Source organism: Echinops telfairi, unplaced genomic scaffold, assembly GCF_000313985.2.
Source record: "Echinops telfairi isolate 266 unplaced genomic scaffold, ASM31398v2 ScPeMD7_443;HRSCAF=831, whole genome shotgun sequence".
In the NCBI taxonomy this organism is placed as follows: Eukaryota; Metazoa; Chordata; class Mammalia; order Afrosoricida; family Tenrecidae; genus Echinops; species Echinops telfairi.
Window position 1 is genome coordinate 33,994,288 of NW_022104341.1, and position 13,250 is coordinate 34,007,537.

At 41.0% G+C, this 13,250-nt stretch overlaps 1 protein-coding gene across 3 annotated transcripts in view; it reads left to right on the forward strand.

The window, feature by feature from the left end:
• Positions 1-8,706, forward strand: part of ODF2L (outer dense fiber of sperm tails 2 like) — a 64,611-nt gene extending 55,905 nt beyond the window's left edge. For all 3 annotated transcript variants that reach the window (XM_045292096.1, XM_045292097.1, XM_013003884.2), the window contains 4 exons: positions 762-847; positions 930-1,092; positions 5,888-6,013; positions 8,300-8,706. In XM_045292096.1, the coding sequence (XP_045148031.1) occupies positions 762-847; positions 930-1,092; positions 5,888-6,013; positions 8,300-8,428 (504 nt within the window). In that variant the 3' untranslated portion in view covers positions 8,429-8,706. The remainder of the gene's footprint in view (positions 1-761; positions 848-929; positions 1,093-5,887; positions 6,014-8,299) is intronic.
• The last annotated feature ends 4,544 nt before the right edge of the window (positions 8,707-13,250 follow it).

Here is a 13,250-nt window from a genome sequence, read left to right on the forward strand (position 1 = left end):
CGCACTCCCTCTCATTCACAATGATAAGATTTTTTTGTTTGTTTGATGCCTGGTACCTGATCTCACCGACACCTCGTGATCACGCAGGCTGGTGTGTTTCTTTCACGTGGGCTTGGTTGCTTCTCAGCTAGATGGCTGCTAGTTTATCTTCAAGCCTTTCAGACCTCAGATGCTATATCTTTTGATAACCAGGAAAGCTTCCCAAACTATTTAATACCTGCTTTTGAAACTAAGGGAAGGATATGCTCTCTTAGCATGGGCAATGACGTCTTTGGTTGATTTTTTTTAAATTGTATTTTCTGGCAAAAATACCTTTTTTACATTAGTTTTTATTTCATAGCTACTCAATTATCAATGATATCTTTATGTGAAGAAGAAATATACAAGAAATTTCAAATGTAGGAGATTAACACTGTTTAGCAGTTTTCAGTGTAATAAAACTAATATTCCAAAATATCGATCAATTTCCAAGTTGACTAATAAAAACTTCGTTTAGAATGTTTTCATTGTCATTATCCAGAAAATGTCCAGTTGAGGATGTACATGAGGCAATACACACACAGACACACACACACACATATATGTTTAAGCAGGAGTTTGTTAACCTGTGCTTTGGCAGTATCTTAGTGTCTTCCTGTGAAGGGGAAAAAATACTGATGCTTCCTTGTTTCTTATGGTAATAATTACAGTAAGTTATGTAGATATCTTTGGAAATTGATTAGAAAGAAAATAACCCAGAAAGCATTTATTTCCTTTTTTAGGTTGATGGAAATCAAAATCTTTTGACCAAGCTTTCTCTGGAAGAGGAAAATTCTCTCATTCAGTTGAAATGTGAAAGCCTTACACAGTAAGCATTGAATTGACTTAAAATTGTTGTCACATTTTTTTAAACGCCCTACAATTTTAAAGTATATCTTTTTTGTAAAAAGAAAATTAGAACAGATGGGTGCAGAGAACAAAGAGCTCGAGGAGAAGCTGGCAGGCCAAGAAGCATGCCTGAAGCGCAGCCACCTGCAGTTTAAAGAGAAGTCCACAGAGTATATCGCATTGGCCCGCCAGCTGGAAGCGGCTTTAGCAGAAGGGAGACGGAAGGTACGTGCAGCCTCGGTTTAGAAACTGTTTAGTTAGCTTACCAGAGAATCTTTGGAAGCTCCTCTTACCGAACTACAGTCACTGTTTTTATCCTGATGACGGGGTAAAACGGGCAATGACATTTGTTGTTCTTTACCCACGTTTTCTCCTTCGGCTCCAAATGGATGTATTTCTTGGGCTAGAATTAGCCTGATAGAAGGGATGCTGTGGCCGGGTCCATGAGCCCTGGTGGTGCAGGGGTTCAAACGGGCAGTGACCAGTGAAAGGCTGGAACCACCAGCCACTCCTCGGGAGAAAGATGTGGCAGTCTGTGTCCATACAGATGGACAGTCCTTGGGGCAGTTCTGTAGGGTCTCTGTGAGTCAAAATCAACACAGTGGCAAAGTGTTTTTAGTGTGTCACATTCTGAGTGATTCTCTCCTTCATTTTTAATCGACTCAAAGTGAACTTGCAGGTTATTAAAAAAAAAAAGAGTGGTCTTGAGATGAAACTCCATAAATGTAGCTGTCTCTCACCCCTGACCCATACTCAGCTAGAATTTTTGAGAACAAAATATCCCATGCTTTATGCAAGCACAATAAGGACTGATGGACTTACGTCTGGTCTGAGAGTGAAGAGTGGACAAGACACATGCCCTTCTTAACCAGTGGTTGTGCCCTTCTGAGACACAGTCACCCTCCTCTCCTTGTAGAATTGAGGGTGAGTGATAAGATTCAACGTCTTGTTGACCCAGGGTCAGAGGGTCTCTGTGCCCTCTTGAGGTGAGTCCCAGCCTGGGGTTCTCCTGAGTTGCCCCCGTTCTAAACCCTGAGGACTGATGGAGCAGAATGCCTGTTGATAGTGCAGTCTGAGGACAGGACTTCCTTCACAGCCATGCTCAGTTATCCAGAGAGACATAACGACAGGGTTGCTGGAAGCTGCCTTTTCAGAGCTGCCTCCCAGTGCTTGAGGTGTGTGGCCGCTCTCAGCACCTGCCGCTGGACCAGACTGCTCTCTCTTATGCTCAGATTCAAGTCAGAAAGAAAAACCCTACTTCAATTAGGAGCATGCTCCTCACTTAGTGACCTCCCTTTGACTCCTAAGTTATTTCCCGAAGGACCAGCCAAAGTGTCTGGAAGTTGTAAATAGAACCTGCTAAACACTACTGAAGGCCAACAGTAGTTACACCTCCTCAGTGCCAGGCTTGTTTCACTAAGAAACTTCCACAACCTGTATCCATTAAAGATAGGCTTTTATTTTTTTTAAAGAACAATAAAATCAAAAGAAATGACTGTTAAAAAAATAACGGTTGTGATAAAACTCAGTGAATTGTAAAGCCCAATTCCCTTTTCTTTTGCCAGATATTGATGCAAAAATGAATACAGGCAAGAATTAAATTCCAGTTAAATCCATGCAGTTAACAGTTAATGTGTACCTGGCTGTATCAGGCAGTCTGTTAAATGCTTGAGATGTGAAGCTGAATCAGACTTGGCCTTAGCCTGCAGGACACTCACAGCCTAGTAGGGAGATAACAGGTAATCAAAGCATGTAGCGGCTATTAGAGGGGAGGGTTCAAGGTACACTAAACCAGAACTCACTGTCATGGAGTGGAGTCTTCCTCAGAGAGACCCTATAGCAAAGAGTAGAACCGGTGCTGTGGGCTTCTGAGTCTATAACTCTCTCTACAGAAACAAAAATCCTCATCTTTGTCCCAGGGAGTGGCTTGTGACTTTACAGTTAGCAGTTCAACCAGTAACCTAGTAAACCACCAGTGGTTATTTCCGTAAGGGCTAGGGACAAATGGTTCAGGAAGAATTCACTCAGAGATAAATTTATGAAATGATTTCAAAATCTCACCCTCACATCACATGGACTACAATGGGAACTGAACTTCGATTCTTTTCTAACACATTGTACCCTGACCCAGGGCAAGCTCTCTAAGCTTTAGTTTCTTGATAGGTAAAATGGGGCAATGCATTTAGCAAGAGACCAATCAATGTCAATTCCAAATCATGGTGAACCTATTTAGGGGTTTGGGAATTGTAAATCTTTACAGGAACATGCAACCTCATCTTTTCCCCACAGAACTGCTGGTGGGTTTGAACCATGGACTCTGTATTTAACAGCCCAGTCACAGCACCACCAGGGCCCCTGACCTATCCCCTAGTGACTCTCAAATTTATATTTCCTGGCTAGACCTTTTTCCCCTGAAATCCACTTTTATATCCACATACTGATTTGCATCTCTACTGAACACAGCTATCCCCAACATCTCTAAAACTGAACTCTTAATCCCCAATCAAGTTCATAGAGATTCGTAAAAGATAAAATATCCTTGAAGTATGGCTTTTGTACCACCAGTATCACAAATATATTTCGAACATAGTGGATTTTGGGGACACATGGTGCAATAAAATTTAGGTAGTAAAACATACTGTCCGCAGTAGAAATGCAGACTGGTTGCTTAGCTCCCCTGGCCCTCGGAAGGGCAAAGGACTGGCTCAGCCTCAGTTGCTGCTGCTGCTAGGTGCCCTTGAACCTGCGCCATGCTCACAAATGGTTTGACTTGACGTTGGAGCCCATTGTTGCAGCCACTGAGTCAACCCATTTAAAGCGAGGGCCTTCCTCTTTTGCAGTGCCCCTCTATTTTACCAAACGTGATGTCCTTCTCCAGGGACTAACCTCTTGTGACCACACACCCAAAATACATGAGACAAAGTTGTCATCCTTGCTTCCAAGGAAAGTTCTAGTTGGACCGCCAAGACAGGTTTGTTTGTTCTTGTGGCAGTCCACGGTATTGTCAGTATCCTTTGCCATAATTCAGATGCATAGATTCTCCTTCCGTCTTCTCCTATTCCATGTCCAACTTTCACAGGCATATGAGGCCATTGAAAGTATCACAGCATGGGTCAGGCACACCTTAGTCTTCAAAATAAAATCCCTGCTTTACAGCAGTTTAAAGAGGTATTGTGTGGGAGATTTACCCAGTGCATTCAATAGCTTCAGCTTGAAGACTTGGTAAACACCAGTAACCTTCAGATTCCTTCCCCAAAGTGCTCAGAGAGCTCAGTTGTATCTGCCCTCTCCTCTCTGTCCTGCTGCAGTAGAATACGAAACTGTATCTAGCTTCTGCTCATGTGAGAAGTGCCATCACTGCCCTGCCACCATTGTCTGCCACGAGGGAGCAGTGTTGCTCTGTCATTTACACACATTCTCTACTTCTTTATATAGGTTCTCATAGTCCTTGGAATGGCCACGGAGAACTCACAGCCAAAGCTCATGATTATAGGACTTGAAGTTAGCAGGTTACAATGCAAGTGAGAAATGCTTAGGATACAGTCGTTCAGTCAAGACATGCTACAAAGTCTACCATAAAGGGCATGTCAGCCTGCTGTAAACCTTAACCTGAAGGCATTCAGCTCAAGCTCCATGCGTCAGTGAAAGGGGTGCCCCACTCCAGTAAGCCTCAACCTGAAGGCATTCCAGTGTACCTCCTCGGATTAGCAAATCCTACCCCCCCAATTAAGTGCCAGAGGCTCCCCACTCCTCAAACCAGTTTCCCGCCCCACATCACTCAGCTTTACACTCTCTGGGCTGGAAGTCCTCTCTTCCATTTCATGCTCTGGCTCCTGGTTGTGCTGCTGGCCCTCTGATGTCACAGCTGTCTTCTGGATCCAGGAGGTTCCCTGCACGGGGATCTCAGGGTCCCGAGGATTGCCCTCCACTCCTGCTTGTTGTTGGTAGTGAGATTCCCCCACCCCTACTTCTCATCGGGCTCATTTCGTATGCGACAAGGTAGCAGTCACAATGTATCCTGTTAGCAGTTACTCACAGGTGAAGTCTATCAGTGTCTCTTACCCAGAACCATGCAGGATAAGGTGATTTGGTGGGAGTGACAGAGACTGGCTAGGAGGGCCGTGTTAAATACGTAATTCACTGCCTCTGCAAGTGCCAAGGAAACAGATATTTGTCCTGTGAGAGTTCTTTTTCCCATAACTGTTGATGTCTCCAGCATCCTTCAATCTATGCCTTGGAATTTATGGAGAAAAAAAAATCTTTGTAACTTTTTAATAATAACTTAGAATTCAGTGCATGGCAGGACGTTAAAACACTCCAACCCACTATCTCTTTACTAGACCATGCCTCCACTCTGCTTCCTGTGGCTCCAGCCCACTGTTCTTGCAAATAAAAAATGTTATCTGTCATAACTGAATCCCCTGATGAACATGGCTAAACTGAGTTTTCTTCTAAGTTAAGCTATCGGAGAAATGTGGAAACTCAAATCAGACCGCCTTGGGAGTGAATGAATGAATCACCTGAAAGACACTGTTCCTCCTCATTTGCATTTGTGAAGTTTCTACAGCACCACCCACCACCATTCCATATGTAAACCTATAATCAGCATTTAATAAGTGCTTTCTGCTTTCCACCGCTGCTCTAGACACTATGGTGAATGTAAATATGGTGAAAACATGGCATTTAGTCTCAGTAGGTTATTAAAATATGCTGTTTATTAAACATGCTGTAGGTTGTTAAAATATGCTGTTTGGGAAGCACCTACCTATGTCACAGAACAGTGGGATTATATGCATTTTTACCTCTTCCATCTCAAGCAGATACTTAAGAGTATAAAGATGAATTTAAATGCTTATGTGTGTTTCCTCAAGATAAAGCTTTTTAAAACATTATTGAAATTAGTTAACATCCAATGAGTTAAATTTTTTGGAAAAAGGTTAATTTAACAATGTCAGAGGCATTAAGTCATATTTTAAAGAAAACACATTTAGTTATTTTACTCTTTTAATAAAAATTACAGGTTTCTGAAGAAATAGAGAAAACATCGTCTAGAGAGAGAGCTTTACAGATGAAAATATTAGATTTGGAAACTGAGCTTAGAAAGAAAAATGAAGAACAAAATCAACTTATTTACAAATTTCAAAGTGTAAGTATTAGCATGCTACCACATTATCATATAAAATATATTAATGTTAAACTTTCTTGCCCTGTAGTTTAGTCAGTTAGATAAAGTAGGATGTGAGGGATGTCAGGGATATTGATTTACTGATAACATTAAAAATAAATGATATCTGTGATAAAAATTAAAAGTCAAGAACATGACAGGTAACTTATTATCCTGCCTCCTTGGTAGCATCTATTACATTTCTCCCACGTCTCATTGAGTCTTTTAGTTGCATATTCCTTTTGCGTGACAGCTGCTTAATGAAAGTTGCACAGATAATCTACTTATTTTGTCCTTGTTATGAATTTTCTTTTTCTTAAAAAAAGTTAAACAATTTAAACTTTTATTAGTATGAGTTAGAACTTATATCAGTCTTACATAATTAATGTTATCTTTTAGATGGGTACGCATTGGTTTTAAGCAAATTTTCAGTATTATCACATCTGCTTATGGGATGGAAGATATTGTCAACTCAGCCATGAAATGAGAATACCAAACTAGCTGTATCTAATTACTTTTTAATTTTTAAGAAAACTAAATATTTATGAAATAGTCACTTGGCATAAGATAACTCTGGAGTCTGGCGTTATCCATGACTGGATTACGTAACAACCATCTACTTGATCGTCACCTAGTGAGTGGTGGTACTTTATTTTTACCAGCAGCCAGAGCTTCTGCAAAAAGTATTTTTCATTCTCAAGTGTCCAAAAAGTTGAAAAACTAAATGGCTCAAAAGTGAAATGATTTTTGGCATGCACCATTAGATTGATTTTATTGCCATCAAAAGTTTCACGGCAATTTAACCAGAACAAGTATTTATCACTTAATTTAGCACAAGCCTTCCCTGTATGTCTCAGTTTAAAAAAACCCAAGCCATCAAAAACATAAAACTCACCAAGTTCCTGATACTGTAAAATATGTCTGATGCCCTTTTTGTCATGGACGCCTCTGAAAAACTAAACTCTGGATCCTGTGAGAAAGTGGACTTTGGTGGCATAATGTTTCCAGTACTTGGCTAAGCTACTGCATAAATAGGTGTACTGCTTTGTTAAGCCTGGTGGTTTTTCAGTAATGAAAATCTAGAGTTCTACACGTAGGTTTAGAGTCAGCTAGATTTCACATGGCTGAAAATGAACTAGGTTAACTGTGTTTTAACTGTTTAACTGGTAAGATGTGTTTTGACCCTCACAGCGGTCTGTGGCTGCACTGTATTTGCTTTGTAGACATGGTGTAGTCCCAGTTTTCCATTGTTAAGTACCTTGAGAACGCATCTCATTGTTGATCACTTCCACAGTGTCCTGTGCACAATAGCAGGTCCGTGCAAACTTTCTAGCCAGGTCCTCTAAAGGCGGGCATAGTGGATGAAGAGGCCCACGGGTGACCTCGACAGCAGCCCCCCTCAAGCCTGATGGCTTTGAAGTCTTCTTTTATAGGCACGGTTTGCATTCTGCTTTACAATAGAGGCACGTTTACTTTGGTTTTTCTCTCTCCAAGTTGATCCATAAAGATTCTCTGTGCCTATTCTTTGACTCTGTATAGCCTAGCCTAGCTCTTTGCTTCATACAACCCACTGTTCCTAACTGGTATGGCTCGTTTCGAGAAAATATCAGGCATCACTGAATCCTTGATGTGAAGGAAGCAAAAGTCTCTCTCAAGGTGCCTACATTGTAGTTGGAAGCTGTATGGTATCTGCAGCCTGTCTTTATCTAAAGCATTTTCTATGATCACATCTACTTAGGAATTTATATGCAATTGAATAAAAATGTATTGGGTTTTTACTTGTTCCCTAGTATTAGGATTTCGTTTTATTGGTTAACGGATTCTAAAAGTAGAATGCTTATGTTGTTAAAACCAGAATTTAAGTGCATTTGTAGACAGTAAATGTCGCTTTTATGTTATAAAATAAACATTTTAGACTGAGAAAATAACACAAAAAATCTAGGATTAAAATGTATCGTGTTAAACCTAATCGAGATTAATTATGGCACTTTAAATATAAGTCAACTAAGCTAATTATGTTAAATATGTAATAATTTAGGACTATGTGAATGGGCTACTACAAATTGTTCTATAGTAGAGATCAAGCATGTTTGTACTTTAGTCTTTTAAGGAAATATGAATTCTAAGATTAATGAACACATCAGATGTGAGAATCTTTAATACATTAAAAATAATAGACTTAATGTCTGTATATTTTATATTATGATTGATTGTCCTTTGATATGAATGCCATTACTAATTATCTTCATTTATTTGTTTTTTATTTAGAAAGCACAACATCAGGAAGTGTGTTTGAAAGAAGTACAACATAGTCTTGAGAAGTCAGAGAATGAAAATGAGAGTATTAAGAATTATTTGCAGTTTCTTAAAACTTCTTATGTAACTATGTTTGGGTAGATTGTTAAATTTATTTTCTATAAGCAATAAGTTTTTACTATGAGTCTGAAAAATGATGAATTAATATACATATATGTATCCTTCTGTTATATTGTATAATTAATGAATGGTAGTATGAGAGATTTTATACAAAGTTTTTTAAAGCATAATTTATTATCCAGTCAACACTTTAAGACAAGATAAATGCTAGAAATCCTCTTGATTGAAATAAAGTACATATGTGATATTATTATTTTTTAATTTGTTAATAGTTTATAAAAATAAAATGTTTAACTCTGGTTTAATTTTTATTTAAATCATATTAGATTTCCAGAATATATTCATTTCACACACACATACAAAAGAAGCCAGATTATTCTTTGATTATCAGTGGCTACCATTCAAGTGAATTTGTAATTGGTCTAGGCCAATTACAACCCATTAAATAATACCATTGCCATTGGTTCCGACTCACAGCGATCCTGCAGCACCGGTAGAGCTGCCTCAAGGGTTTTCTCGACAGCGGTCTTTCCAGAAGCAGGTGACCAGGTCTGTTCTCTTGTGGGGATGCTGATGGGTTTGACCTGCGTCCTTTGACCTAGGAGCCAAGCGCTTAACCTTGTGTCACCACATGAGCCAAATATAGGATTTTAAACAGTGAATAAAATTGATTTACATTGTGGTGCTGTACATATTTATGTAATAGGGGAGAATCTGAATTTCAGATTTTGTTAATGATACGATTACATACTTTCTAAAGATCCCAAGTATCTCAGTATACTTACTGTTTCAAATATAAGCAAATATGCCACTTATAACTTATTTTAGGTTGTAACATAGAATTTCAAGTCCTAGCTACTAAATGCCAAGTGACAGTGACAGGTGAAAATACATTTGATTGTCTAACAGACTCAATAGCATTGAGTTGGGTTTGAGGTTTAGAGATCTTCAGCTATTTCCGATCATGTCAGGCAATCACTACCATCACATGAAGAAAGAACAAGAGGTGGTGGTTGTTGGAGAGCCTGGATATCCATTCTGTATAAAGAAACACACACACCAATGTATTTTCATCTGTCACTTGGCATTTAATAGCTGTAGGACAGGGTAGAACCATCCTGGGAGTTTCTGAGACTGACTGTGTATGGGAGTAGAACGACTTGTCTTTGTCCCGCTAAAGCCTCCAAGTGAACTACAAGTTTAGAGGGAAACAACTTGGCCCACCCTATCCATAGCCAACTTGAATGACAAGCATTCTTTTTTTTTTTTTAATCATTTTATTAGGGGCTCATACAACTCTTTATCACAATCCATACACACATCAGTTGTGTAAAGTGCATTTGTACATTCATTGCCCTCATCATTCTCAAAACATTTTCTCTCCACTTAAACCCCCGACATTAGGTCCTCATTTTCCCCTCCCTCCCCACTCCCCTCTCCCTCATGAGCCCTTGATAGTTTATAAATTGTTATTTTGTCATATCTTGCCCTGTCCGATGTCTCCCTTCACCCACTTTTCGGTTGTCTGTCCCCCAGGGAGGAGGTCACATATAGTTCCTTGTAATCGATTCCCTCTTTCCTACCCATTCTCCCTCTACCCTCCCTGTTTTGCCACTCACACCATTGGTCCTGTAGGGCTCATCCGCCCTGGATTCCCTGGATTTTCAGTTCCTATCTGTACCAGTGTACATCCTCTGGTCTAGCCAGACTTGCAAAATCGAATTCGAGTCATGGTAGTGGGAGCGGGGAGGAAACATTTAGGAACTAGAGGAAAGTTGTATTTTTCATCATTGTTACATCGCACCCTGACCGACAAGCATTCTTAATAACAAAGACACTTCAGGATAAGTTGTTCCCTGTTAATTCCCCCAGACCTGTGTCTTAGCACTTATTACCATAGCTGATTAAAAGTAATCAAGTGGTAGTGATTCCCCTTTGGCCATGGTTAGAGAGTTATTTGTTTTAAGGAGCAGTAAAAGATCACTCCACAAGGTAGATGGCACTTTGCAGTCTCAGCCTGTGAACAGTTCAGTCTCTCCAGAATGTACCTTCACATTGGAAAGGGGACCTGCTCCTCCCTGTTCCACCCACACCTACCACTGCCTTATCTACGAGGCCTTACCAGGGGCCCAACTTTGGAGTATTTTCCTCAAAAGAGCAAAATACAGTAATGTTAGAAACTAGTCACGTTTTTTTGCTAGAAATTAGTAATAAGAATAGTATTCACCTCCTGGTTTCTTTAATCACAGTACTCGCTGTTCTAAAATATGTGCTTCACCCTTGTGGTCCTTTCTTTAAGACAAGAGTGCCTAAGGATGCTCTTACAAAGGAAACTAGGCTCTGGAGTAAGGCTCTGTCGAGTGTCAGCTCTTCTATCTCAGCCCCTGCACAGTACCTGGTATCTAGCAGCCCTAAAAGAGCAAACCAGCAAGACACAGGACTTAACTTACTTCCTCACTGCAGTCAAGTTGCTGACCACTCAGCACTGCGCCTGCGAGTTTCTGAAATTGGGACAGAAAGCGCATCTTTCACCCACAGAGCAACTGGTGGGTTTGAACTGCTAACCTTGCAGATCACAGACCAGTGTGTAACCATTATCCCACCAGGGCACTCTCCTCTACTCACTCCTCTCTCCGTCCCTGTCCCTTCCCCTCTCATTGAGTCAATGCTGGCTCATAGCGACCCTGTTGGACAATGTAGAACTGACACTGTGAGTTTCCCAGAAGCTGTAACTAACTAGTAGAAAACTCGTGTTTCTATGGGGGGAGCCAAAGCTGCGAGAGGTTTCAAAGTGCTGACCTTGATGTTCGCTACACAACTTGTAGATGCCATCTGATATTGCCCAAAGGAAGTTTAAGCACTTCCTCGGGGATGTTAAAATGCAGACTCTAATTTTTTACACGAGGTGGAAATGTAAATTCTCAGCAGGGGTCTGGACCAGAGTGAACAGATCCAAAACCCCGAGGAAATGCTGGATTATAATTTTGGTAGTTGTATTATTATGTACTTCCTAAAGTAAAAAATGACCTCAAATATACATTATTATTTCAAGTATATGCTAGAATTTTCACCCAGTACTAAACAGCTTGCAAAATTTTCTTTTTTTAAAAAAAATACTTTTATTGGGGGCTTTTACATCTCTTATCACAATCCATACATTCTTCCCATGTGTCAAGCACATTTATACATATGCTGCCATCATCATTTTCACAGAATTCTCTTCCTGCTTGAGCCCCTGATATCAGCTCCTCATTTCTTGCCCCTCCCTCCCTGGCCCTCCTTTCCTCATGAACCCTTGATAAATTATAGATTATTTTTTCCATATCTTACATTGTCCTCTGTTGCCCCTCACCCACTTTTACATTGTTTGCCCCCCTGTGTGTGGGTTCTAGGTTGATCCTTGTGATTGATTCCCCTTTTCTCCCTCAACCATCCCTTAATCCTCCTGGTATCTCTGCTCTCCTTGTTGGCCCCGAGGGGTTTATCTATCCTGGATTCCCTGTGTTGTAGCAGTGTGCATGCTCTGGTCTAGTCTGATTTGTAAGGTAGAATTGAGGTCATGGTAGTGGGGGGAAAGAATCATTAAAGAACTAGAGGAAAGTTGTGTGTTTCATCGGTGCTATACTGCACCCTGACTGGCTCATCTCTTCCCTGTGACCCCTCTGTGAGGGGATGTCCAATTGTCTACAGATGGGCATTGGGTCCCCAGCACCACTGGTTCCATTCTTTTCATCTCCAAATTATTTATCCTGCCTTTCTTACTGAGATAGACATGCAGATGCATTAATAAGTGTAAAAACCAGGCAAAGCCAAATAAAACAAAAAAGGAAGTAAAAACCAACAAAACAATAAAAACAAAGCAAAAAACAAAAAATAACTAACAAAAAGAAAGCCACTGACAAAAATTGAAAAGCCTATAAATAGTTCAAGGTCTGGTTGTTGGCCTTAGTGAGTGTTTTCCAGTCAAGTCTGATGGGGTGCCACTCTTGTCTCCCAAGTCTACTTTTGGTATTTCCCAGGAGGCTTCATCACTCTTCCTCCTGCTGCTCTGCTGCATGCCCTCAGTGCCTCGCCCCAGCGTGATGGGACCAGACCACGCACTATTCCCCATTGTGTCTCCAGTGCTGTCCCCCGCAGCACCATGGTTCAGTGAAGGACATCATGCCCCATGTGGGGCCAGCCCTACGGTCCTTCCTTGTGTTGTCTGCTCCGGATGGAAACATGGTCCTTGGGCCTTGGTGGGCCAGGACGTCCTCTCCTCCCTCTCCATCTCTTTGCATTTCTCCCGTGTGCTCTAATGTGACACGTCCCTCTCCCCAAGCTGTAGCCCCAGTGATGTCCTCTGAAGTGCATCCTTCTGAGAGGGAGGGAGGTGTCCACACAGTTGGGATTGGGGCGCCCCGCAGACCTCTCTATTGGTTCCCTGGTACATGCCAGTATGATGTATTCACGTTTGGGCACATCAGGTTGAAGCCTGGTCTCTCGCCCCCTCTCCTGTGGAGATATAAACAATACCCTCCCCTTGGGTGGATTAGTGCCCTGCTCTCCCGCACCCAGGTCTTTTTTTTCTTTTCTTTCTTTCCCACTCTTACATGGCTGCCGTATGTATCCCTGGATTGGGTTTGGCCCCGGCCATAGTTGCTGGACCTCACCCCAGGCATGTATGTAAATAGTAACTTTTCCCCTATGCCCAGTCTTTGTTGTTGTTTTAAGCTTACCTCATGTTATACTTGTCCTTTTGTGCTTGACTTACTTCACTTAATATGATTTCCTCCAGTCCTTCCCATGAGGCAATGGGCTTCATGCATTCATTGCTGCGTTTTAGGCACACAAAATACTCCAT